Source organism: Coccinella septempunctata, chromosome 7 (genome assembly GCF_907165205.1).
Source record: "Coccinella septempunctata chromosome 7, icCocSept1.1, whole genome shotgun sequence".
NCBI classification, from domain to species: Eukaryota; Metazoa; Arthropoda; class Insecta; order Coleoptera; family Coccinellidae; genus Coccinella; species Coccinella septempunctata.
Window position 1 is genome coordinate 24,915,244 of NC_058195.1, and position 27,302 is coordinate 24,942,545.

Below are 27,302 nucleotides of genomic sequence, written 5' to 3' on the forward strand. Positions count from 1 at the left end.
AACAGACCCTGAAAAAGTCCGGTCAATTTTAGAATATCCTGTTCCTAAGAACACTACACAAATAAGACGGTTGATTGGATTGATTGGGTATTATAGGAGGTTCCTGAGGGACTTCTCGACCATGTGTAGTCCTATTTCGGACTTGTTGAAGGGTCGAAAAAAAGGTCAAGGTATCGTGTGGACAGAGGAAGCAGACGAAGCCTTCTCTCAAATAAAGTTGGCATTAACAACTACACCTATTTTAGCTAGTCCAGATTTTAGTAAAAGGTTTTGCTTAGCTTGTGACGCTTCGAATGTTGGAGTAGGCGGAGTCCTTTTTCAGGAACAAGACGGTTTAGAACATCCTGTCGCGTATTTCAGTCGCACCCTTAATAAATGCCAACGAAAATACTCGACCACTGAAAAAGAATTGCTTGCCGTGCTCCTATCTATTGATCATTTCCGCCCTTATATCGAAGGTACCGAGTTCACTGTGATAACAGATCACTCATCTCTCATTTGGCTCAGTACGATGAAAAATCCCTCACCTAGAATAGCTCGGTGGATTATGAAATTATCTTGTCACAGGTTCAAAATTGTACATCGCGCGGGAGTACTTATGAATGTACCGGATTCTCTATCTCGAATCCCTGAGGCATTGGAAGCTGCAGTTTTGGACTTATCTATGCTCAAACCTGATAAATGGTACCGTGAGATGCTCAGCAGAGTGACGTCCAAGCCTTGTCTTTATCCAGATTTTAAAGTTAACAATAATGTCTTATATAAGCATGTCCTGTGTAAGTCGGTGTTATCCGATAGTTTATCTGAGTGGAAAATTGTTGTTCCCACTGCGAATAGAGACCAAATTTTAAAAATGTACCACGACAACCCAACTGGCAGTGTATTCAAGACTTTATCCCGAATTTCGTCCTTGTACTATTGGCCAAAAATGCGCGAATCAGTTTTACTTTATATCCAGAAATGTAAGATTTGTGCCTCTTGTAAATCTGGCAATTTACCTCAAGCTGGTCGAATGGGGAATTATCGAAATATCAGTTTTCCATTCCAGTTAATTTCTGCAGATCTTTTAGGACCTTACCCCAGATCTAAAAATGGTAATCAATACGCCCTGGTTGTTACTGATTGGTTCACGAAATTTGTCTTAATTCAACCTTTAGCTCGTGCAACTACCAAAGCCGTTTGTAAATTTCTTGAAAATCAAGTTTTTCTGTTATTTGGTGTACCGCAGATAATAGTTGTTGATAACGGTGTACAGTTTACATCTAATGAGTTCAAGGCACTAGTAAAAAAATACCATGTACAAAAAACTTGGTACAACGCACGTTATTTTCTTCAGATTAATCCAACCGAAAGAGTGAATAAAACTATTACTACAGCCATTAGATCATTCATTCATGAAGATCACAGAACCTGGGACGAACATATCTTCTAGATAGCTCAGGCTATTAGATTAGCCAGACATGAGGTTACAGATCTTTCACCTTCATACCTCTGTTTCTCTAGGAATGTACCCACCGATGGTGCTTTTTACGGACAAATTGCGGAAAACGCGAATAATATAGTATCTATACAAAAAAAGGTATTAGACCCTCTTTCTCAGGAAAAGTTGCCTGATTTATATGAAGATGTCCGGAAAAGAATCTATCATTTAATTTAATATTTATGAATTTGAGCGTAACTGTGAATGTACTTTGGATATCTCAATTTTAATTAAGGGATCTCTAGGATTCCGTGACTAACTGATGAATCGTGAGATTCATATCGCAAGTAATCCTTGCTGGCGCCCACTACCTATGTTTCCTTTTTTGCTATCCTCGATCAATCTGTAGACGTATACCTTATTTACCTAATTGCCTCAATATCCGACAATTACTATCTCTCTGGTTTTCTTGTTTTCACGTATCTTGGGCCGGTGGAATTTGTGGAAGATTTTTCTCTTTCGAGTTATATCTTTTCGCAGATTCTCAGGCGGCGTGGTGTTGCCTTCTCCTTTCCCGTTCAATATATCGTCCAACTCGAAATTTTTTTGAAAGGTACACCATGCTTGGTTGGGAGGGTCACTTATGACGACACGTCAAGTCTATAACATCAAGACAAAAACAGAACTACATATTTTTACCTTTATCTTCATCGAAATAACGATAAGAGTACATATATCTCTACCTATCTCTATCATCCTGCGGGCAGGACTGGATGTTTCTTTCCCTTCTATCGACTCAACTGATTTCTCTCACCTTATTGTTTGGAATTTAATATTTACCGGTTTTGACATTGTTGTATTCTTCATTCGTTCCTATTTCTTTTTGTTGCTATCGATAATATCTTATAGCTATATCTCGTTAACTTTCAATGTTGAATACAGCATATATTTTTTACAGAATTAAACTGAAAGTTTCCTCTGCACTTCTGATGGATGCACTTGATGAGGGAATGGATTTCTTGGGTCGTGATTGGGACTGGACAGTATACGAGGTGACCTTTGACCAAAAGTGAACGCAAAATCAACGTTTAATAAGAAAATAAAAGAATGGATTCGAAGCAAACCCACATCTTTCTGGTATACGTTCACAAATAGAAACAATTTCATCTAACACTACCTGTTCCGAATGTGTGAAAATTTATTTAATTTTTTGTTAGTTTTTTCTCTCTTCTTAGTTGTGTGCACGCAATTCTTGTGCAGGTTGCTGGTTTTTGATATGTACTGCCCACGTACAAGTCTTGAACTTTTGTGGGAAACAAAATGTTTGTTTTTGATATAGAATGCTGTAGTAATTTTGTTATTGTTTTCTTGGGAGCAAATAAACATTATTATTATTATTATTATTATTATTAATGCTGTCCTTGAAAGCCTACCTAACACCCTCTCTGGCCCTCAGTCACAGTCATGATCCACGGATTCCTGAACTCCGTCAAGTTGCGGAAAGCAGATTTGTATTGGAGGCGGAAAGTTTAATTCACTTGGATGGACGTCGAGCATTAGTTCGGCGGCAGAGTTTGGGGTGATATCCTCTGTATAAGTAAACCCTCATACCCTTTTTTTTTTGGCCCTTCAGGCATAATTACTAATAACCATAAAAATTCATTACTTTTTGTTCTATTTTGTCTCATTAAAGGGTATGTCCAGGAGGTACCTTGGTATCTCCTGTTTCACTTAACACTGTGGCGTATTAGATATTTTATAAGGTGTTCGAGTTTTCACTATACTTTCGCACTGTCCCCTACAGAAATATTAACTTCATACACCATTGTCTGGTCAATGTTTAGACGGAATTGTAATTTTTGGCTGTCAATTATATATATATATATATCCAAAAAAAAAAATTCTCAATTTTCAAAATTTTTTTACCGGGTAAAGGGGGTGGGTAACGGCAAAATTCTCCAAATTGAAAATTTAATACGAATGACTTTGAGAGCGCCTGTATACGTGCTCGATCGATGAAATCGACCCCTACCATGCGCTGCGCACATACTAGCTCATTCTGCAGTGACCGGGAACCTCTCGTTTTCTAGTCTCGGACAGCGTTGTATAAACTTCTTTAAAGAATAGATTCTGACATTGCCGAATAAAATTCAGTTCTTAGTCAGTTATTTATGTGTGGCGATTTATAAGAATCGGTAAGTGTCTTTGTTATATTGACCAGACAAAGGTTGTTCCACTTTGATTTTTATCAATTCATTTGTTTTATGTAGAAGGAATCACTAGAAATACCGTAAGTTTTTCAGCCGCCATTTTCACACGTAGTTCTCCACATGCTTCCCGGAAATATCTAATGAATCAAATTACCTTCTAAATTGTTTCAACTTGCTTTCTATTCATTAATTAGTTTTTCACTTCACAATTTCTGGATTTCCCTGACGTATATTTTTTCTCTTTTTTATCAATTTATCTGTGCCAGTGTGTTTCTGTGAACACATGGACATTTTTTCTTCTCTTAAATTACTACCATTATGTGAATGAATATTGTCAGAGATCGCTGGAGATTGTGGAACGTTACCGATTCAAATATTTATGAAATTGTTTTCAACAGCTTTTTGTGGAGAGTTGGAACTCTATATTCTTTTTTTGGAGAGAACTTCACGTTCCTTTGTTTTTCGGAGAGACACATCTTTTTGGAGGGACACATTTTTGGAGAGAGTTGGAACTCCACATTTCTGCTGAAGATTCTTCGAGAGATTGATCTTGAAGATACAAGGAGACTGCGACAGACACATTATTTCTGAGGAGAAACAGAGAAGATGGTTATCTTTGGCAACGACCACCAGCCACCATGGACATTTCGACATGAAATTCCCAAGATAAGTTTCACACATATGTATGGGGATCACATGTGATTCGAACTGTGAATAATTGAACTTGTTGTTAAATTAATATTCCTTGTTTGGCCAACTCTTGTTTATATATGTTGTATATTTCTCTATATCTTAATAATTTTTATAAGAGTGGAATAAATCCCATCTGTTCAAATAGACTGTTATTGACCGGAGTAGAAGCATCCATCCATCCATCCATCTATCTATCAAAAACAAATAAAAAAGGTAAGGTGGTTTCATGCTCTTTTCTAGTCGGAGCTTTTCAAAGTTCATTAACCTTACAGCGCGTAGGAAGATTAAGCCGAATATGACCGCTTGTCCTGATGGTATTCACGCATTTCTCACCCATGACTGTGCTGCAGCTCTGTCAACACCCCTTACATATATTTTTAACACCATTCTTAGGAACAATGTTTTTCGGCGGCAATGAAAAACTTCTCGAGTGACCCTTTTTTCAAGAAGAGTGACCGCTCACAGTTTGGTAACAACAGGCCTGTGCTAATAGTCAGCAACTTCGCTAAGATATTTGAGATCACACTCAACGAGTATATAATTAATTGTAGTAAAAATTGACTGTGTATCCATCAGCATGGCTTCCTGCCCTGTAGGACAACAGTTACTAACTTGGTTGATGTAACTGAAAATATAATTGAATGCATTGATGGGGGTGGTCAGGTTGATGTGATATACAATGATTTTGCCAAAGCCTTCGATGAGGTCGATCACGGTTTGCTCTGTTCTAAGCTTGCTCGTTTCGGATTTGCTCCTTCTTTGGAAGGTTAATTCAATCTTATCTTGACAATCGAATAGTGTTTGTGGAATGTTGCGACAATAGGTCGCGTGAATTTGTGCAGTTGTCCGGGGTTCCACAGGGAACAGCTTTGGCTTCTATTCTGTTTATTATAATTATCGATGACCTCACCTTTGAACTTACGGTTCATTTTTCTCTTTAGGCCGTTGATCTGGTGGTCTTTTTAATATTCAATTCTTCATTTGATTGTTTGACTCTTCAGGAATACCTCGAGGCGGTTGTGAGGTGGAGTGTTGAGAATAGAATTCTCAGATCTTAGAGTCACATTCGATAGAAAACTTTCGTTCGGCAAACATGTTGAGATCATTACTACTGGAGCGAAGAAGAATTTGGGTTTTATTTTTCGAAATCTACGATATTTTTGGGACGTGGACTGCATTGAGTCCCTCTATTATTGCTTAGTGAGATCTGGCCTGGAGTATGCTTGTGTCGTATGTAACCCAGAACAGCGTATTTACGCTGAGTCGCTTGAGAGGAATCAAAGGAGATTCTTGAAATATCTTTCCTTCAGACAGGATGAATCTTATCCACCTCGGGGTACCCCTGAGGGTATATTGCTTCTGAGACATCAGACAACAGACATCCTCTTCGGAGGATCGTCGATTGTTCTACAGTGAAATGTCTTTGTTCAATGTTCTTCATAATTCTTGACCTTTTGATGTTTTCACCTGTCAACCATATGATAACTTGTTATTCGTCGATTGAAGACCAATGTGATAGAAAACAACCTTCCGGAAGTCAACCAGCAGTTCGACGCAGATATGTGGACGTAATCATGATTGACCTCGTCCTGGTGCCTTCCATGCAAAGGTTTGCCAAATAGTTTCTGCATTTTTCTTTCTGCAGAGTGTTCGACAGTTTCCAGGTGGTCTTGTTGTAGCTTCAACGGAGTAGAACTATCAGCAACACAAACTACTCGATAGTGTTCTGACGAAGCAGCCTTGTTCAGGAAATATTTGCGGTGGGACAAATCAACAATTCCTCTACCCCCAAGATATCGTAGCAGCTTTGTCCGTTCTATTGAGCTTTTGGGTTGGTGTTTATTGTGATAAGTCAGCATCGGCCTTATTTTTCTCTGTAAGGCTACTAAATCGGTGGTGGTCCAAGAGATGATACCGAATGAGTAGCTCAGCGCCGAGCAATCGTAGGTATTAATCGCTTTCTTTAATGCTTTAATGTTTCTGTACCTTCCTTGAGTTTGAACGTGCCATCTTCTATTTTACCTCTCGTTACGTTCAGTAGTCGACATTTTTTTAGTCCAAATTTCATTTTGATGCCTTCCGAAAATCCTTCAACCATTTTCAGCATTTGTTGCATTTGTTTTTTGGTAGATGCGAAGAGTTTAAATTTCAAATTGTCCATGTAAAGGAGATGATTTAGTTTCATCGTAGTTTTAGTGCCACTCTTGATGGCAAATCCGTAGTCCGTAGAATTCAATCTATGAGACAAGGGATTCAGGGCCATGCAAAACCACAGAGGGTTCAGCTAATCTCCTTGGAAAATTCCCGTCTTATTGGAATAGGTCCTGTTGTAATGGAGCCATCTGCTGCTAGTACGCCAAGTTGACATGGCGTTTTTCAGGAATTTTACAATATTGGGATCTATCTTGTATATCTTCAAGACTGTCATGAGCCATTCGTGAGATATAGATTCGAATGCTTTTTTGTAGTCTATGTACGCAGCGTAAAGATTCCTTCGCTTGAAGAACGCTTGTTCTTTGCACCCTCAGCTGTCATTGGTGCACCCTTTCTGTTGCATGGCGATGATGTTGTTCTTTTCAGAATGATTATGAATTCGGTTTGAAATACAGGATGTAATAAATTTTTACATCGTTGGAAGACCTGTGATTGGTCGGTACTTGGATGGGTCTTCTGTATTCCTCTGGTCTTTAGGTTACAGGTATGTTGTGCCTTGTGTGAATAATACTGGCAGTTTTTCAGGATTTTCAATGACATCATTTATTAATAAACTTTTTAGGGTTTTCACTCCTAATCTCTGAAACAAAATCAATTAAAAATGGAATGAACGATTTGCTCCTGCGTAAATTCTTGCACTAATTTACTGCGGAGGTCAATTTGTCATGCATGATCCAAAGTTTGTTGATCCAGAAGTTCTGCAATCCATCTGGCTCAGGTGTTTCCCAGTTGTGTAGTCCTCTGATAGCCGATTTTACTTCTTCAATTGTGATCATGTCATGCTGTATCGGCTCATATTTTATAGCTTCAGATTTTTCTTCTTCAATCCATCCGGTATCTCCATTGAACTGAAGTTTCGTTGATAATTGTTCGGCCCAGAATACTTTCCGAATGAATTATTGTTTCTTTTCCGGCTATAATTGCTTTTATATCTCCTCAAGCGATCTGCATACAGACTTAACTTTTGCTTTAAAGTGTCGAGGTAGTGGTGAGCTGTAGCATTCTCCGTCTCTCGTTCTGTGTGTGTCCTATTTCTATCCATGATTTCTTTGGGAGCTTTCACAACCTTTCTTCCGCGATTCCCGTTCAAATACTCCGTCAATCGTGAAATGTCTCTTCTCAGCCTTTCTGTTTTGTATTGAAGACGTTTCTGCTATGGTGGCGCGTGTAATCCGTGTAATTTTGGACCATCGTTGTTCGTTCGGCGAATGTTTGCCCCTATAGTTTTCGCTATTGTTAGCGCTGCACAGTAAAAAACTAGATGCAGATATTCCAATGAGCTTCCATTCTCCGTCAGTTACTCAGGTAAAACGTCCTTATTCAAGATGTCGATTATGAGTGACAGTTTCTTGGATGTATTGAGTCGGGGAGGTGCTTTTCGATGAAGAGGATCTGAGCACTGGCTGAATATCCTGCGCAGCACCTTCAGCGGTTCGAGTCGGCAATTAAATTGGACTCGTTGTTCGCTGCTGTAGCTTCTTTTGCAGCAGGAGCCCGCTTCCTCAACATCCTGCCACCGACGCCGACGTCCCGCATGCCGTCATGTCCAGCGCCGGCTCCAGACATGCCCTGACGATCCCCAGGCAGCGACTTGTTTACGGGGCTTCTCGTTATCACTTTTTCTATGGGTTTGTGCTCCCCTTTCTCGGTTTGGGTGAGGGGTAGAGGAATTGAAGCAGAAAGAGCACCCCTATAAAGAATGTGAAAGAGAGAGGAAAAAGGAATGGGACTGCGGACAGCAGGCGTGGCTGGCTGCACCGTCTACGTCGTTACGATGACTACCCGGCAGGCCATCTACTAGATAGCTGCCAGGCAGGCCAGACATAATTATTATTATAATTATTATTTTTTTATAGATTTCGAATAAAAATATAGCAAATCTAACCATATTAATCTAATAATATTAATCTAATCTAATTATATTAATTGATTCGAAACAATGTTTACATGAAAAAAACATGCCGATCACGAAACAAAGCCCTGGTTTTGTTTTGTCGGTTAGGATGTTTTTTTTATGGTCTCGACCAAGTCGATATTCCTATCCAATACAAGAAATGAAATTCGAATTTACCGCCCTTCAATTATAAAACAGAAAACTGTAATTTAACAGTTTGACAGTACGATTTCAGCGCCTTCTAATTTCTTAGTGTGTGGCCAAAATGGAGTCGGTTTTCAGTACTAGAGATATTAGGGCGTTTTTTATCTTCCTAACTCTATGATCTTTGTTTGTTGACTCTGTAAAATTAAATTCTCTTTATTCACTTTGTTGAATCGACTTGTCAATGTTCTCACTCAGATTGTTGTAAAACTTCTTTTAATTGTTCACCTCATTTGAGTGATTCTTTTTCTAGTCTTCTCATTGGGGTTGAGGGGTGATGGTATTGCAGCAAACCAACCCAAATGACAACCTCACCTGCGCGTGGCGCACCCTGCTGGATAACTGACGAGGCTCTGTCGACCGAGTGACTGCCGGAATAAGCAGTCACCCTCTTGTTGGCCGACAACTTCGGGTGGACGAGCTGATAAGAGGAAGGGGCACTCTTTTGTCATTGGATCGAGAAATCGGTCCTTAAAGGTAAGCGTCCACAGTTCCGCATCATACGCAAAGCACGGATCGTATTGAAAAAATCAAGCGATGAATCCGGGCAGTACGATGCGTATCAGTGCACGCACTTAAATGAGTTTTTATACAAAGCATTCTAAAATACTTTCGATGCGATCTGTGCGTTGCGAACGACGCGTAACTGTGGACGTACCTTAAGGAGGATGAACTTATAAAGACTCGACGGCATAGGAATGCAGAAGGCAAGTAGAAACCAATACATTAAAGACCTACATCTCTAGTAGTATCAGCATGACTATGTTCAGAACTAAATCAGAATCCGAAGTTTCAAGTTCCCAAAACGGATCTCCGGGGGAAACGGTTTTGAATAATGTTACTACAAAGAAAGCCATTATCAGTACGAGATTAAGGATAAGTACTGTTAACGCCGAATATGGATTTCTTCAAATTTCATGGTTTCATCCTTCTAATTTATTTGATATGTCAACAGATGTCATGATATACACGATTTTTGAATTCTTCTCGATATCGCGACATGTGTTGAGCGGAATGAAAAAGAATCAGAATAATATAGATTGCTTCCGAGTTTTCTTGATTTGAATTATTGCGCGATTTTCAAAGTTTTTGTTCTGCCGTTTCCTTCAAAAATTACTCAGTTTCCGAGTACTTTACGACATTTAGTGCTTCTGATAGTGAAGTTTCGCTGTTTGATTCCATTTCTTGAGAAAGGCACTAGAAAGAACCATCAATAACCCCATTCAGATAGGAGATTTGGGCCCCTCTCTGTACAAGGATCTCTTTGCGAGACTCCCGTCCTCTGGCCAGCTGGATTTCGGAGAATTGCGGGTTTTCCAAGCAACAGCCCCAACCTCTCAAGGTAAGATTTTTTCTTATTTATTGATGGTTCTCTAAATTCTTATTCTAAATTCAGCCTCTGAACCAGCGAGAAAATATACAGTCCGCTCAATTCTTAACATGGTCCTTCGGGCCGGATTTTGTAATTTAGAATATTCAAATTCAGCTCCGATTTTTTGTACAAAGCATCCTTCATTTTGAATTCCCTTGCGACGTTGCCGGTGAAAGGGAAATCTTTCATTTGACGTTGCCAGATTTAACTTTCTTCCGTGAGTTTTCGGAAATTTCAGTTCATTTACAATAACTTCAAAAGCTAAACCGGAAACGATTGATCCTGAACTGATGAAAGTTCACAGTAAACTTTTGTCTCAGAGAGATAATATTTTCGCGACCGTTACATCTATTTTTAATAAGTGCAAAACATATTCTTCTGATAATCTTGCTAAAGTTATCTACTTTGTCAATCAACTTCCTAAATATTCTGACAAATTTGAAGAAGTTCAAAATGAAATAGAGGCACTCAACGAGAATATGCCTCAGAAGGATAAAATCGAGATCTCTCAAGTACAAGCCTCCTTTGAGGAGATACTAGCCTCCATTCATAGTATACAGTGTGATTTAGCGAAACAAAATGCAGTTTTGACCACATCTGATACCACCCCTAGCACTACACCAGTACCACAGATGCTTCCGACTATTGCACTTCCTTCATTCGATGGTAAAATAGATAATTGGGTAGAATTCATTTCCTTATATGACTCATTGGTTCATAAAAACTCAATGATAGACAAAACACAAAAATTTCAATATTTGAAAACCACACTCAAAGGTGAAGCTCTAGCTGTTATCAGTGGTCTTCAGTTGATTCCTGATAACTACGATATAGCGTATGATGCTTTAGTTCAGCGTTACCAAAATCCTAGACGCCTTGCTTCTGTTTATTTTTCGAAATTACTGCAATTCAAGTCTCTCTCTCATCCTTCACTGTCATCGCTCAAAGATTTTTTACATAATCATGAAACAGCCGTGAATTCAATGAAATCTTCAAAAATTCCAGTTATTTTCTTTGGCTTTGAATAACTTAGATTCGAACACTAAACGTGCCTTTGAAAATAAGTTGCCATCAAGAGGCATTCCCACCTATACACAATTGATTGAGCTCGTAACGCAGCAAATTCGTATAATGGAACTTTCTAAAACCGCTGATAGCAATATCCCGAGACCAAGATCGCACGGCTCAAACGTTCTTTTAGTGAACTCTACAGATTCTTCTCCTTCTGATGGTAGAACTTTCGCTTGCCCCTTGTGTAAAAGTTCGCATTTTTTGCATCAATGTTCACGGTATCAGAAGATGACATTGAATGATAAATATAAATATCTCAGAGAAAATTCACGCTGTTTCAACTGTTTAGGTCGACATCGTAGAGAAAACTGTAATTCTCGTTCTGTATGCCGCCATTGTAAAACAAATAGACATCATACCTCTCTACACCCCTCTTCTGTTACTGCGTCTCCCTCCGCTACCCAGAATTCACTTAATGTAACTTGCCCCCCTCATGGTCGTGACTCATCTGAAGCTGAACCCATTCAGTCTGTGTCATGCATCGCATCTTCTGGTAGTTCACCAATTCTTCTTGGTACTATAAGTCTCCTAATTGAGGATGTTACAGGTCAAAAACACATACTCAGAGCTGTTCATGACCCTGGCTCTCATATTTCTGCCATTACTAAGTCCAGTGTTTCCTGCTTGGGTTTGAAAATTTGTCCCTCTACTTGTTCTGTTTCAGGTTTAGGTCAATCGAACTTGCGTATATTTGGGTCCGTTGATGTTTCGTTACATTCACGACATTCCTCTCGGTTGGTCAAGGGCCATGCTGTCGTTCTTGATAACATTTCGCATCCGTTTCCTCCTTCAGAACTCCCTCTGGAAGTGCGTTCCAAATTTGTGAATTTGCAGCTGGCGGATGATGATTTCGACTTACCTTCTCCAGTAGATTTTCTGATTGGAGCCGATTTGCTCCCTCAACTTTTGATTGATGGTATTCAGTCTATTCCTGGTAACCCAACTGCGGTCAATACTATCTTCGGATGGGTTCTGGTTGGTCCCACGTCTTCTCAAACTTCAGAATCTATTGCCACCTCTCTCCATGTACATTGTGACATCAGTTCAGCCCTCCAAAAGTTTTGGGAAACAGAGGAAGTCTCACCTAGTTCCCCGCTCGATCCACAGGATGTGTTGGTGGAAGAGCATTTTCTTAGTACCCATTCTCGGGACAAAGATGGGCGTTACATAGTAGCACTTCCTTTCAAACCAAATGCAACTCCCCTCGGATCAAATTGCTCTAGATCACAAGCTTCATTCAAACGTCTTGAACAGAGACTCTTAAAGCAACCAGAAAAATTCAACATGTATCAAAATTTCATGACAGAATATCGTAATCTTGGTCACATGTCTATAACTTCCTCTACATCCTCATACATAATTCCCCATCACGCTGTCATGAAAGAGACAAGTTCCACAACAAAATTGAGAGTGGTATTCAATGCTTCAGATCCAGATTCGACAGGCATTTCTTTGAATGAGCGTCTTCTAAAGGGTCCAAAATTGCAATCTGACATACAAGACATTATTTCTGAATTTCGCTTGCAGGCAATTGCTTTATGTGCCGACATACAAAAAATGTATCGTCAGACCCTTATTGTTCCTGAGCATAAACGATTCCAACATATTTATTGGCGTCCTCCTGGTTCAGATACAATCGCTGAGTTTGAACTGAACACCGTTACCTACGGATTGACTCCTTCAGCGTATTTGGCACAACGAGTGCTGAAACAGTTGGTGAAGGATGAGGGTGAATGCTTTCCTCTGGCCTCATATGCTATAACGAACCAAATATATATTGACGACGTGATAAGCGGCGCCAAAGATGTCGAGACTGCCGAATTGTTAAGGAATGAGTTAAGTGAATTGCTGAGTAGAGCAAGTTACGAACTCAGAAAATGGTCAACCAACCACCCCGAATTACTTTCTAGTCTCCCAGAGGATCACAGAGAAAGTCCTATACGGTTCTCAGATGGCTGCGAATCCCTTAAAATCTTAGGATTATCTTGGGAACCTTCTATAGATGCATTCACTTTTCATGTCCAACCTTTCAATTGCCCATGTACAAAGCGTAACATCTTATCCTTCATTGCGAAAACTTTTGATCCCTTAGGTTACTTGTCTCCTATAACGTTCTTCATGAAGTCTGTACTTCAAAAGTTGTGGTTGCTTAAATTAGATTGGGATTTTCCTGTTCCTCCCTCTTTAGAAACGCACGCCTTGGTTGAAATTTGTATCTTCAATACCTTATTTGAATAAATTAAAAATTCCTCGTTTTGTCATCCCCTCAGCTTATGATTCCGTTTCAATTGTCGGATTTTGTGATGCCTCCGAAAGTGGCTACGCAGCAGTGGTCGGTCTATTTGTGTTTTGAATCAACTGGTTTTCGTCGTTCCCATTTGTGGCAAGCCAAAAGTAAAGTTGCTCCATTAAAGATCTTGAGTATTCCTCGTCTTGAACTGTCCGGAGCTTGTTTATTGGCCAGGTTGGTCAAACGAATTTCAGAGAGTATACCGCTGTCAATTTCAACCGTCCGGCTATTCTGTGACTCTCGAATTGTTTTGTCATGGATCCATACACCCCCTCACTTGTTGAAGACCTTCGTCGCCAACAGAGTGACTCAAATCGTAGACGACACAAAGAACGCTCTTTGGTCTCATGTTTCCGGTCTGGAAAATCCAGCTGACTTAGCTTCCCGGGGTTGCTATCCTGATTATTTTTTGAATGAAGAAAATCTGAAAACTTGGTTGAACGGTTTCTCAATGATAATGGATTCCAATATGGACTGGCCTGGACCCTTCCGTCTTTCTGAAGTTTCAGAGACTTTACCTGAAACGAAAAATATTTCAGTGTCTCTGGTGACTCACAAAATAGAGCCCACTGAAATCTATGTAATGTTTGAGTCCAAGTTTTCCAGGTATCTTCGACTTCGTAGAGTCATGGGATGGATAAATCGATTTATCCATAATTGTCGCTCTAGAAAAACTTCCTCTGTACTGAGGAAAGAAAGTCTGACTGTGGATGAGTTGAATGATGCCACAGTGTCACTGGTTCATATTGTTCAACATGTTCATTTTTCTGCGGACTTGAAGTCCCTTAGTAAAAAGCAGCCTCCTCCCAAACAACTACAATCTCTCGCTCCCTTTTTAGACTCACGCGGTCTTCTCAGGGTGGGCGGTAGATTGAAATTTTCTAACTTGGATTTTGATTCAAGGCATCCACTTTTGCTTCCTAAATCATGTTTTCTGTCTACACTTCTGTGTAAACATTTTCACTTGGTTTCCCTCCATTCTGGACCCAACAATGTTCAGGCTCTGTTAAGGAGAACCTTTTGGATTCTTTCATCTCGCTCCTTAATTCGTAAGTGTATTCGACAGTGTAAAACCTGCTTCAGGTTCCGAGCGTCCCCCTTCCAGCCAACCCTGGCAGATCTTCCAGCCTCCCGAGTCAACATCTCCCGTCCGTTCAACACTACCGGTGTTGACTTTGCCGGTCCCTTCATGGTTCGCGACACTAAACTTAGAAAATTTCGAACCACAAAAGGATATCTCGCCTTATTTGTATGCGTAGCAACCAAAGCAATTCATTTTGAATTTGTTTCCGAGCTCACTGCTTCCGCCTTTCTGGCTTGTCTCTCACGTTTCATTGCTAGACGAGGGTTACCATCTGAAATTCTTTCAGACCAGGGTCGCAACTTTATCGCCGCTGCCAAGCAACTGAAAGAAGCATATAGCTTCTTATTGCAGCACCAAACTGAAATTGCGGACTTTCTTACTACAAGAGAGGTTAGATGGCGTTTCAATCCCCCCTACGCCCCAAACTTCGGCGGACTTTGGGAGGCTGGGGTGAAATCCGCGAAATCCCTTCTCTTACGCATGATAGGTAAGGAGGTTTACACTGTCGAAGAATATAGTACCATATTCTGCCAAATCGAGGCGGTTTTAAAAAGCCGTCCATTGTGTCCTTTGTCAGATGACCCATCAGAGTGTAATTACCTGTCTCCGGGACATTTTCTGGTTGGTACGCAACTTTTAGCCGCTCCTGAATCTCCCTTGCCAGAGAGAATAACGGTCCGTGATAGATGGACTCGCCTCAGACAAATGGTACAAGCCTTTTGGACACGTTGGTCAAAGCAGTATCTGAACACTTTAATGCAGAGACACAAGTGGACCAGTTCCACACTCCCTAAAATAGGTGATGTCGTTTACATCCGGGATGTCCATACTTAAGTTGGCCAATGGGACGTATTTCAGAGTTAAATAACTCCCCAGATGGTATTCCCAGGGTAGCTGTGGTCAAGACTGCAACTTCCAGCATTTGTCTGTCTTATACCGTTAACAGGCGAATAGTTTCCCTTTGAATTAGGTTTGTCGTCTCTCTATGTGTTTTTTGTAAGATTTTATTTCACAGCATCCATTGTTTTTTTTTTGTAACTTTCAATCAATTGCTTAAATTTATAATTAAAAATTTGGTGGGCGGTATGTTAACGCCGAATATGGATTTCTTCAAATTTCATGGTTTCATCCTTCTAATTTATTTGATATGTGAACAGATGTCATGATATACACGATTTTTTAATTCTTCTCGATATCGCGCCATGTGTTGAGCGGAATGAAAAAGAATCAGAATAATATAGATTGCTTCCGAGTTTTCTTGATTTGAATTATTGCGCGATTTCCAAAGTTTTTGTTCTGCCGTTTCCTTCAAAAATTACTCAGTTTCCGAGTACTTTACGACATTTAGTGCTTCTGATAGTGAAGTTTCGCTGTTTGATTCCATTTCTTGAGAAAGGCACTAGAAAGAACCATCAATAACCCCATTCAGATAGGAGATTTGGGCCCCTCTCTGTACAAGGATCTCTTTGCGAGACTCCCGTCCTCTGGCCAGCTGGATTTCGGAGAATTGCGGGTTTTCCAAGCAACAGCCCCAACCTCTCAAGGTAAGATTTTTTCTTATTTATTGATGGTTCTCTAAATTCTTATTCTAAATTCAGCCTCCGAACCAGCGAGAAAATATACAGTCCGCTCAATTCTTAACAAGTACTATCACAAAGAATGGACGCTGGCTTTATTCCTGGATATAGAGGGTGCATTCAACAACACTGCGTTTGACGCGATGCAAGCTGCATTGTCCAAACATGTCGTGGAACCGACACTTTGTCGTTGGGCGAGGTCTCTGCTGAGGGATCAATCTGGGGCTCACCGGGAAGGGGATGTCCGCAGGAAGTTGTTTTATCACCTCTATTGTGGAATCTTGTCCTGAATGGGCAGCTGGTCGAGCTGACGAGGGCTAGGTTCGTTGTTGTGGCCTATGCGGATGACCTTGGCCTACTGATCAGAGGTAAGATAATCAGTGTCATTTTCGATCTGATGCAGAATGCTCTGCGTATGATTGAACGATGGTGCTTAGAGAACGAACTCTCGGTTAACCCTGGTAAAACAGAGATGGTTTTTTTTTACTAGGAGGAGGGTGCCCCACAACATCAAGCTTCCTAGCTTGTTTGGGATTGGGCTCGCCCTATCCGAGCAAGTTCGATATCTCGGTGTGACACTGGACCACAAGTTATTGTGGAACAAACACATTGAGGCTCAATCGATCAAGGCTAATGTAATTTTTTGGTCTACACGGAGAGTGCTTGGTGAAGGATGGGGCTTCAAACCACACATTATGCACTGGTTGTACACTTTAGTGGTGGGGCCTATCCTTACCTGAGCATCTCTGGTGTGGTGGACTTCCATGGGGCCGCACCATTATAACTAGATGCCAGAGCAACGCATGTCTAACCATCACAGGCGCTCTGAGATCCACCCCTACGGCAGCTATGGAGTGTCTCCTGGGCCTACCACCTTTGGACTTTGTAGTTACACAGATGGCTATGAATACAGCTCTTAGAGTTTGACAACAAGGACAATGGCGCGATAGAGGACTATTCAGAGGGCACGCGAGGGCTCTTAAGATGGTGAAGGATGCCAACGCATCCCTTCTCCATAGAGGGGACCACGCGGGCTCCAGCTTCTACTTTTGCGAGCCCTACAGGGTAATTTTCCCTGACAGAGACCTATGGTCTACACCAAACAAGGCTTCTTGATCCTGAAGGTCCAACTTGGTTCACCGATGGCTCTGTGATGCACACAGGCACTGAAGTGGGAATTGTGGGACCTCATTTCAATCTGTACATCCCCCCAGGGAAGGATTGTTCCACAGTGCAGGCTGAACGATATGCTGTTTGGCCTGCACACTGGAGAATATCCGCAGAGGGTACTCCGGAAAACCCATCTACATTTGTTGTGACAGTCAGAGAACCCTGAAATCCCTTTTTGGGGAAAGGGTTAACTCACACCTAGTAGAGGAATGCTCTGCGATAGCTAGGCTCTGATAACATTGTGAAAGTTATCTGGTGCCCGGCGCAGGCAGGACTTCCGAGGAACGAGAAGGCAGACATATTTGCAAAGCGGGGAGCCCGCGCAGCTTTTGTTGGTCCGGTACCGGCGCTGCCTTTCTGTCGTACATTTGTCAAGAACTTCTTCAATAGATGGCTAGAGAGGAAATTTTCCTCTGGATGGAGCATGATAAGTGGTCTCAGACAGTCGAGGCTTCTGATTGAGAGACCATCCTCTGTGCCTGAGGTCAAAAAACTCTTAGCTCTTGAGAAGAAACAACTGAGTCTAGGGACTGGACCAATGACAGGCCATTTGTTTAATAAACACTTAAACAGAATGGGACTGACTAGCTGTTCCCTGTACCGCTGGTGCGGGAGCACGGATGAAACGGTTGAACACATTCTGTTCTTCTGTATCAACCTTGAAGACTTGAGGATGACACACCTACGAAACACAACACCCACAACTTCTATGGTGAGAGGGACACCTCTCTGTCGACTTGTGGCATTTTTCTCAGCATGTCACAGAGTTTAAGTCTCTCCAACTACTAGCGGACGAACAATGGGTCACGAGGCCTCATTTCAGCCCAGTGGAGCACCGCACGTAGAAGAAGAAGAAGGATAGGAATGTTCCGACTTTGGCCAAAGCTGGGAAAGTTCATAATGCCATCAAAGAAACGGAAAGATTGAAAGCAGAAATCCTGGGAATAAGTGAAATGCGATGGCCAGGCGCCAGCTTCTGTGACGTCGGTGACCATCGAGTGTATTACTCGGGGCGCGGGAGTGGAAAGTATGAGCATGGGGTGTGCATTTTAGTGAACAAATCAGTTGCTAGATATGTCACAAAAACTTTGTTTCAATATCTGAAAGGACAATGTTACTGAAGTTAAAATCAACACCAATAAATATAAATATAATTCAAGTATATGCGCCAACAACAAAACACTGTGATGAGGAGGTCAAAGTATTCTACTCCCAAATTAAAGAGATTGAATGATTTTCCGAAACAAGAACTAACAATAACTATGGGAGATTTTTAGGCAAAATTTGGAAAGGGACGTATAGGAGATATCATTGGACCATATGGGCTCGGAGAAAGAAATGATAGAGGAGACTTGCTTGGTTTGTTCGCGGAGGAGCAAGAATTCATGATAACAAACACATGGTTCAAACTCCCAGCCCGGAGGCCGTATACCTGGAAAGAATGCTATGGTACTCGTGCACACTCAATTGGTATGATCTACTACTCATCTCATGTATCTCATGATACATTCTTACGTTCATTCATCTTGCTCGATATACATATTAGTTTTCAGCCTTCTGCACTCGAAACCAACGATTAGAGGTACTCTCCGTACTCTCCGTACTCTCGATTTGCACATCTCATAATTAATCAATTGTATCTTTTGTTTTTCTGATGGACGATCTAATCGTGTAAGCAGCCCGTCTCTGTGAATGCTGTATTCATTGATAAATTTTAGCACTCTTCAAGACCACGTAATGTATACTAATTTTACTATTCTTGCTCTTCTCAGATTGATAATGATTTTTCTTCACATTTTCTTGATTGATTTTGATCTTTTCATTTCATTGTAATAAACTAGAACTTTCCAGATCAATTAATGTTTGCTTTTCTCATTCAACTTGTACGATTTATGCATAGCTTATACTTAAATCATAATTGTTGGTCAACTCACATTTAATATCAATGAATATATTAACGGCATGCAGACAATTATTTTGAAAAAGTATTTAAAGTATTCAATTCTCAGACATTAATTCCGCTACTCACATTTAATGTATTTATCTCTCCTTGTTGATCAGACAAGAATTCATCATTCTAACCTTATGTTTTTCTGATAGAATAAAGAGGCTTCCCCAATCAATTTTTATTGATTGCTCTGTCAATTTAATTTATTAAACTGGTCTAAGTTTGACCTTCAGTGACTGCACATTTGAACTGCTCTGGATTATCCCTTATATCAGTGAAATAATGTTTCTCTGAGTCTGTAAATGTTTTTAATATTTGTTTTTATTACTTTTATCACTTATATTTACTACCTGCTTGATGCAGATGACTTATTCATTTTATGATTGTGAACGATTTACAATGAATGTTTTTATACCATCTTCAACTCAATTATCTTGTCATACAGTCCACTACTCTTTTTTGACAAAATCATATAACACCCTCGATTTTGAACATACTGACAGTAAAACTTAATTAGAAAGCAAAAATCCAGAGAGAAGAAATCACGAATTGAAAGGTCATCAGACTCTGAAGAAGTGTGAAGTGTGTATCGAGAATTAAAAACTCGTGAAAGAAATGAAACAGGCTGGAGACATGAAAATACATATGGAAGAAGCAGATGATACTGACCAAGTTGAATCCACTAAGATAACTACCGGCAACTATATTAATTAAATTTACCACGAAGGAGACAATCAAATATTAAGTGGGACATGTGCTGAGCGTGAGAGAGCTTTTTGAGAAAATCAAAGAGTAATGGATTTGTGTTTCCGACAGTGGATGATATTTCCAACGTGGTGGAGATGGATATTATAATGAAGCTTCCTATGCCATTAAGCCATGAAGGCACCTCTAGAACAGAACGTTTAATCAAGTTCGGGATTAACCTGGACTCATATGTTTTATAAGCTACATAAATATAATGAAATAGAATTTTCATACAATAAATTTGACTTACATCTTCCTGTCTGAAACTGCCCTGGCAATGTACGCAACAGCCTCAACCTGGGGCAGTTACAGACAAAAGCATTGACCCCAAAATTCAAATATATAAGTTTGATATGAATGAACATACTGCAAAAAGTGACCTACCAGTAGGTAGGTAATACCTGTATTAAAAATAATACCATACAGTTCAAGTACGACTTCATCTTTCAAAAGTGTACGAATCTGCCAGTATCCCTAAACTGAATCGTGTGGAAGGATCAAACCAAAAAGTATCAACTTTTTGATCAAACCTGTCATATAAAAAACAATATTTAACCCCAACGAGGTTAAATTCAGATCGAATAATCAACTGCCATAACATACAAACCGTGCAAGAAAATCGAAATACTAACGTTGATTCATCCGGAAAAAATTCTGTTTTCTCCAGAGCGATCAGTTTGAGTCTCATTGCTTTTTCTTTTGCTTTCTTTTCCTGTTTTTCTTTCCTTTTCTTCCAATATCTTCCGGATAGAAGCTCTTCAATGTCTACTAATTTCGAATCTTTTTTCCTCTTCTCCTCTATCTTGTTTTTTTCTGCCTCTTGTTCATATTTAGATTTTTTGGGAGGATATTGCAATTTACCTGAAACAAAATGAGGGTTTCATTCGGGAATTTTGGTGTAAAAAACATGCTTTCCGTTATGACTGGAAATAAGGAAATTGTACTTTGAGGAATAAGAGAAATTATGTGTACAATCATTATGGAAATTGGTAATATATATTTTCATCTGTTTTCCAAAAGATACTGCGAAGTTTATATAGAACGTGCGATAGAAATAGTTTTGCATTGATCATAAAATAGATCGTTTTTTCCTCCCAAAAGTTATGAAATTGTTGATTTTTCCAAAAAAAGTACAGCAATTGAGTAAAAAAAAATTACTTCCGACAAGTGATCACGATAAGTGATGGGTCTTCTGAAATTGGGGTCCGTGAAATAAGCGAAAAGTTGAAAGCACTAATTCTGAAACTATGTCAAATATTTAGTGCCGAATTAGTGCCTATAAGTGCCGTATAAATCTTTGACAGCACCATTGTTGTTTTTGAGAAATTCATAATTCAAGTTCTTGGTGCTGACTTCACGCTCAGCACCAACATTTTCAAATTGCCATGAAATTAGTATACTAATATTTAGTGCTTAATTAGTGCCTATTAGTGCTTTTGGAACCAATGGAAAAAAATGAGCGGTTTCAATAATATCAACAATTTCACGTCCTTCACTATATACGTCAAAAAGGATAATGGGAAATAGAACAACCTATGAAACACAACTTCTTAACCGAGCGACGTTTCGTCTATATATTGAGACTTCTTCACAGCTAAAGAACAATAAAACATCACAGAAAGTTTGAAAAACTTTTGGTGGAGGCTCACCCTTAATTAATCGTTGTAGGCTAAAGGTGTGAAACATAAACAATTGAACACATAGGGTATATATAAAATCAACATAACAATTCAGCCGAGTCCGAAACACGGTACATATTATGTTCATGTGATCCTTTCACGGCTTCAAACTGATGACCTTCTAGGGGGGTTAATACTAGAGGATGTAACTCAAAAACTACAATGGTGCTGTCAAAGATTTTTACTGCACTAATTGGCACTAATGAGGCACTAAATATTTGACATAATTTCGGAGTTAGTGCTTCCAACTTTTCGCTAACTTTACACTTGTTCGAAAAGCATCAGGCAAATACTGTAAAACCAACACAACCTCTTAACCGAGCGACGTTTCGTCTATATATTTAGACTTCTTCACAGCTAAAAAACAATAAGTCATTACAGAAAGTTTGAAAAACTTTTGATGGAGGCTCACCCTTAGTTAATTGTTGTAGCCTAAAGGCAATTCCAAACGTTATCCATCGTAGAAAAATGCTATGTTGCTCTGATGAGGTCAAATGAGACCGGAACCATGGTCAGCATCTGCTTTTCTTCGATGGAGCGTACTCCATTTGGGGCCTTGACGATGGCAAATTGGCTAGTTCAATTCATATCGTAACACTTGTTTATATTCATATCGGCGGGTGGTATGCATCTGAATTTATCCTTATTATTTTATTCATTGCCGTTAAGGCGTTATCATTCTTCATTATAATTATGACTGTTAGACGAAAAATTGTCTATCAAGCATATCGTCGGGTGGTATGCATCTGAATTTATCCTTATTATTTTAGTCATAATTATGTTGTCTAACTCTATTCTGCAGGTACTGTTCGGTCTGTCCTATATAACGTTTATCACACTCTGAGCAAGATATCTGATAGATTACATTCGATCGTTGGACTAGAGGGGTCCTTCAATTTATGAAATAATGCGCTCACCTTTTTGTATTATAGAACGCTAACTGGACCGGAATTTTGTTCTTCTTGAATATTTAATTGAGTTTCAATGGAAGTGATGATACGGATGGCAATTTATAATATTTTATTATTTTCATTTAAATTAAATGGATGTCTGCGTGCGTCATCTTCTTTCATTATCTGTGAGCCTCCACCAAAATTTTTCAAACTCTCTGTAATGACTTATTGTTTTTTAGCTGTGAAGAAGTCTTAATATATAGACAAAACGTCGCTCGGTTAAGAGGTTGTGTTTAATAGGCTGTCCTATTTCCCATTATCCTTTTTGACGTATATATATTGTAGGACATGAAATTGTTGATATGATTGAATACTCAGGGAACTTCTTTCAAGATTAGAACCACAGGTATGGAAATGAGATTGTTGCAGAGTTGAAAAACTGGATAAAACTTGACAGGAGAAGGGCATCATTGGCTAATCGTAGAATATTTATGTTTGAGTGTGGACGTAATAAAGTCATCCCAAGACATATCTCACAAAACGTTAAATGTCTTAATGAAGTTGTTGCGGATTCAAGTTGTCCGATAATGAAAAAGGCTGATAAACTGTTGAATAATTTCAAGAGATCAGTGATCGATATTGAGATAGATGCGACAGTTTGGCAATTATCCAGAAATCAGGCAAAATTAATTGACATTAAATGTAATTCTAGGAAATCACTTCCACCACAAGTTTTCCACGATTTCTAATTGAGATCTCATGATAATTTCGATAAATTGTTTAGAAAGATTCGAAAGTCCAATATCAAGAAGATTGAAGGGTTGAAGAAAAAGCAAAAGGTCACGTACATTGATGGACGAGTAATAAGTCTAATATAAATTCTTATATCCATTTAGCGTTCTATAATACAAAAAAGGTGAGCGCATTGTTTCATAAATTGGAAGGCAAGACCTCTCTACTCCCATGATCGAATGTTATATATCAGATACCTTGCTCAGAGTGTAAAAATAATATTATAATAATAATAATAATTTCACAAGGAACAAACCAGAAGACAGAAGAAGCTGAAAGATATAAAGACCATCCCTATTGTTATTTCATCTACAGGCCTGATACCGAAGAAACTACTAGAGAACTTGAGAAAACTTCAGTTGGACGAAAATATTTATAAAGTCATGCAGAAGGCGGTACTGCTCGGAACGGCGAGAAATGTACGCAAGTACATGGGAAATGCAGAGGAACACTGTCTGCTCCGACAGGAAGTGCGGGTGGAGCAGGAATCCAACCTACAGCAGGGAGCCGAGGAGCGACCAGGACCCGACCACCACCACGAGCCCGAAAACCTGGAAAGGGCTCCAACAGAGCTTAATCCTTTTGATATCTGAGATATCTGGGTTCAGTGAATTTTCCTCTGGAGAGGAGTGTAAAAGCCGCAAGGTTAAAGTCATTTCAAAATATAGAGATCTCGAGGAACAAACCAGAAGACAGTGGAAGCTGAAAGATATCAAGACCATCCCTATTGTCATTTCATCTACAGGCCTGATAACGAAGAAACTACTGGAGAACTTGAGGAAACTTCAGTTGGACGAAAATATCTATACAGGGTCTTTCACGAGGAACCTCACCCTTATTTATACGGGAAACTACTGAATGTATTTTCATAAAATTCAGCACTTATAAGTATTTCACGATAGATGAAATCTAAAATATTTTCAAGGCATGAGCACCTCCGGTTTTTCCGGAAATGACGTCAACTTCCGTTTTTCAAACTAGAACACCATTTTTTTATTGCATAAATAGATTCCTTAGAAAATTTCAAGTTATTTTGATGTAACATTTTTCAGTTTTGGTTGGAAAATTCTCTCTGAGCGGGAAAATTCGAGAAAAAAAATCTAAAATAGAGCTCCGCTGAAACAAGAATAACTTCGAGGTTTTTGGATGGAAAATTTTTATTTTTGGGATTTTTCAAGATGTAAGATTGATGTACCTATCCACTTTTAAAATCGAAATCGCGATTTATAATACAGGGGGTGAAAAAATCGCTTTCAAAGTTAGGGATGACAAAATCGTAAAAAATCTATTTTTTCAAATTAGAACCCCCTTTTTTATGGCAGATATTGGATCTACGTTAAAAAATAATGTGTAGATGAGTAGATATTTTCTGAGTTATTCACAAAAAACTGTTTTTCGTCTTGGATTTTCAGCTATTTCTTTTTCCTTCACGCCAAAAAGATGAAATTTTCAGGAACTGTTACTCAAACCATGTTTTAGATTTTACTACCCTAATATGCAAGAGAAAAAAGTTACAGGTTGTTCCGAAATAGATGGCGAATTTTGATTCGAATTTGTATCGGAAACCTCTTCATTTCAACTAATCGGCCATCGGTTTTCTCTCCAGTGATAAATAAATAATTCCTTATGAACCATATGCAAAAACTTACCATGTTTTACATTCTTTTTTTTTAATGATAGATATCATTAATTACATCTGCCAAATTCCTCTTCATTCAGTAGCATTTTGTGTTAACTATTAATTTGGTGATAATTCGTATTAAGTTATAAAATCCATCACTATGCCTAATTTTACCAATGAAGATTATTTAAATTTCATTCTACTTCATGGAGAATGTAATAAAGTTGTAGATAGAACGATTCGACTGTTCATTGAGAGGTTTCCTGACCGACCCAGACCAACGAGAGATACCATTAACAGAACCATGACAAACTTGAGAAATGTCGGATCTTTCGTTGAGAAAACCATAAACACAGAAAAAAGCGTAGTAGAAGATGAGAACAACGAAATTACAGTTCTTGCATATTTTCGTGTGAATCCTCAACATTCTCTCAAAGATGCCGAGATTGATCTGGGATTATCTCAATCGAGTGTTTGGAGAATATTAAAAAAACATAAAATGCACCCATATGAATTCAATAGGGTACAGCATTTGAGGGAAACTGATTTCGTCAGGAGAACAGAGTTTTGCGAAGCTATGATGATTCGATTTCAAGAGAATGAAAACTTTTTGGACTGTATAATTTGGACAGATGAATCTAAATTCACAAAGAATGGTTCTTTCAATAGGCATAACAGTCATTATTGGGATGAAGAGAACAACCACCACTTCAGACAATGGAACTTTCAAGAGACCTGGAGTTTCAATGTTTTTTGCGCCATCAAAAATAATGCAATTCTCGATGTTCACATTTATGATGGGACTTTAACTGGTAAGATAGAACACTACACATGTTTGCATTATTTAAAGAATGTTCTCCCTTAGGAGATAGATATTCTGACATATTGACTCAAATAATTGAGCCGCTAGTACAGAACCATAATGACTCATGGTATCAACAAGATGGCGCGCCTCCACACAATTCACTCAATGTGTCAAATATCCTCTACAGGCTATTTGAAGATCGATGGTTGGCGAACAATGGTCCACATCTTTGGCCACCACGTTCTCCCTATTTAACTCCTTTAGACTATTATGTTTGGGGTAGGATAAAAAATATTGTCTACTCAACTCCCCTGACTGATAAAGAGGACTGCATAGAACGAGTCAGAAATGCGTTCAGGTTTGTTTAGAGTTTTAGATTCATAGTTTTGAAACTCAATTTGGTTTTTAAACACTTTTGCAGATCTCTTCCTCCCGATGAAATAAGAAGAGCAACGCACGAAGCATTTCTGAGACGTATAAATAAATGTCTAGAAATTAACGGTCAAAACTTTGAGCATCTTCTCTAGTTATAACTGCGAGAGTTTGCCATGGTTCTCCTAATAGTAACTTGAAGTCGGTTTCAAGAAGGGGTGAAAAATCTACAGTAGGGTTCAAATAAGAGTTCCTGAAAATTTCATCTTTTTGGCGTGAAGGGAAAAGAAATAGCTGAAAATTCAAGACGAAAAACATTTTTTTGTGAATAACTCAGAAAATATCCATTTTAGGGCAAGGGTGTTATGCATATACTCACATTATTTTTCAACGTAGATTCAATATCTGCCATAAAAAAATTGGGTTCTAATTTGAAAAAATTGATTTTTCACGATTTTGTCATCCCTAACTTTGAAAGCGATTTTTTCATCCTCTGTATCATGAATCGCGATTTCGATTTTTAAAGTGGATACATCAATCTTACATCTTGAAAATCCCAAAAATGAAAATTTTCCATCCAAAAACCTCGAAGTTATTCTTGTTTCAGCGGAGCTCTATTTTCGATTTTTTTTCCGAATTTTCCCGCTCAGAGAGAATTTTCCTACCAAAACTGAAAAATGTTACATCAAAATAACTTGAAATTTTCTAAGGAATCTATTTCTGCAATGAAAAAATGGTGTTCTAATTTGAAAAACGGAAGTTGACGTCATTTCCGGAAAAATCGGAGGTGCTCATGCCTTGAAAATATTTTAGATTTCATCAGCATCGTGAATTACTTATAAGTGCTGAATTTCATGAAAATACGTTCTGTAGTTTCCCGTATAAATATGGGTGAGGTTCCTCGTGAAAGACCCTGTATACCTTTGATTTTAATAATGCTAAAATACTAGACTATGAGAACATTTATTATAAGAGGTGCATCAGTGAGATGATATTGTAACCAGTCCGGCCCTTGCGGTCGGACCTTTCGAGAACCAGAGCGGTCGCGAGGTTCTGGAACAACCGAGAAGGTACCTGAATGTTTCCGGCGACTATATAAGCCCAGCGGAGGAGCAGGTGGGCAAGTAGAATTACAGTTACAGTGCAAGCGACTAGTGGAAATGAATACGAGTGGAAATAAATAGTAGTGAAATAGTTAGTTTGTGAGTTATAAGTGTATTAAGTATAAATAAATAATTTTAATCAG

At 39.0% G+C, this 27,302-nt stretch overlaps 1 protein-coding gene across 1 annotated transcript in view; it reads right to left on the bottom strand.

Moving 5' to 3' along the window:
- The window catches only part of LOC123316425 (dynein axonemal heavy chain 3), a 2,043,583-nt gene that overhangs the window by 1,866,066 nt on the left and 150,215 nt on the right, over positions 1–27,302 (bottom strand). The window contains exon 3 of the mRNA XM_044902499.1: positions 20,527–20,755. Within this exon, the coding sequence (XP_044758434.1) occupies positions 20,527–20,755 (229 nt within the window). The remainder of the gene's footprint in view (positions 1–20,526; positions 20,756–27,302) is intronic.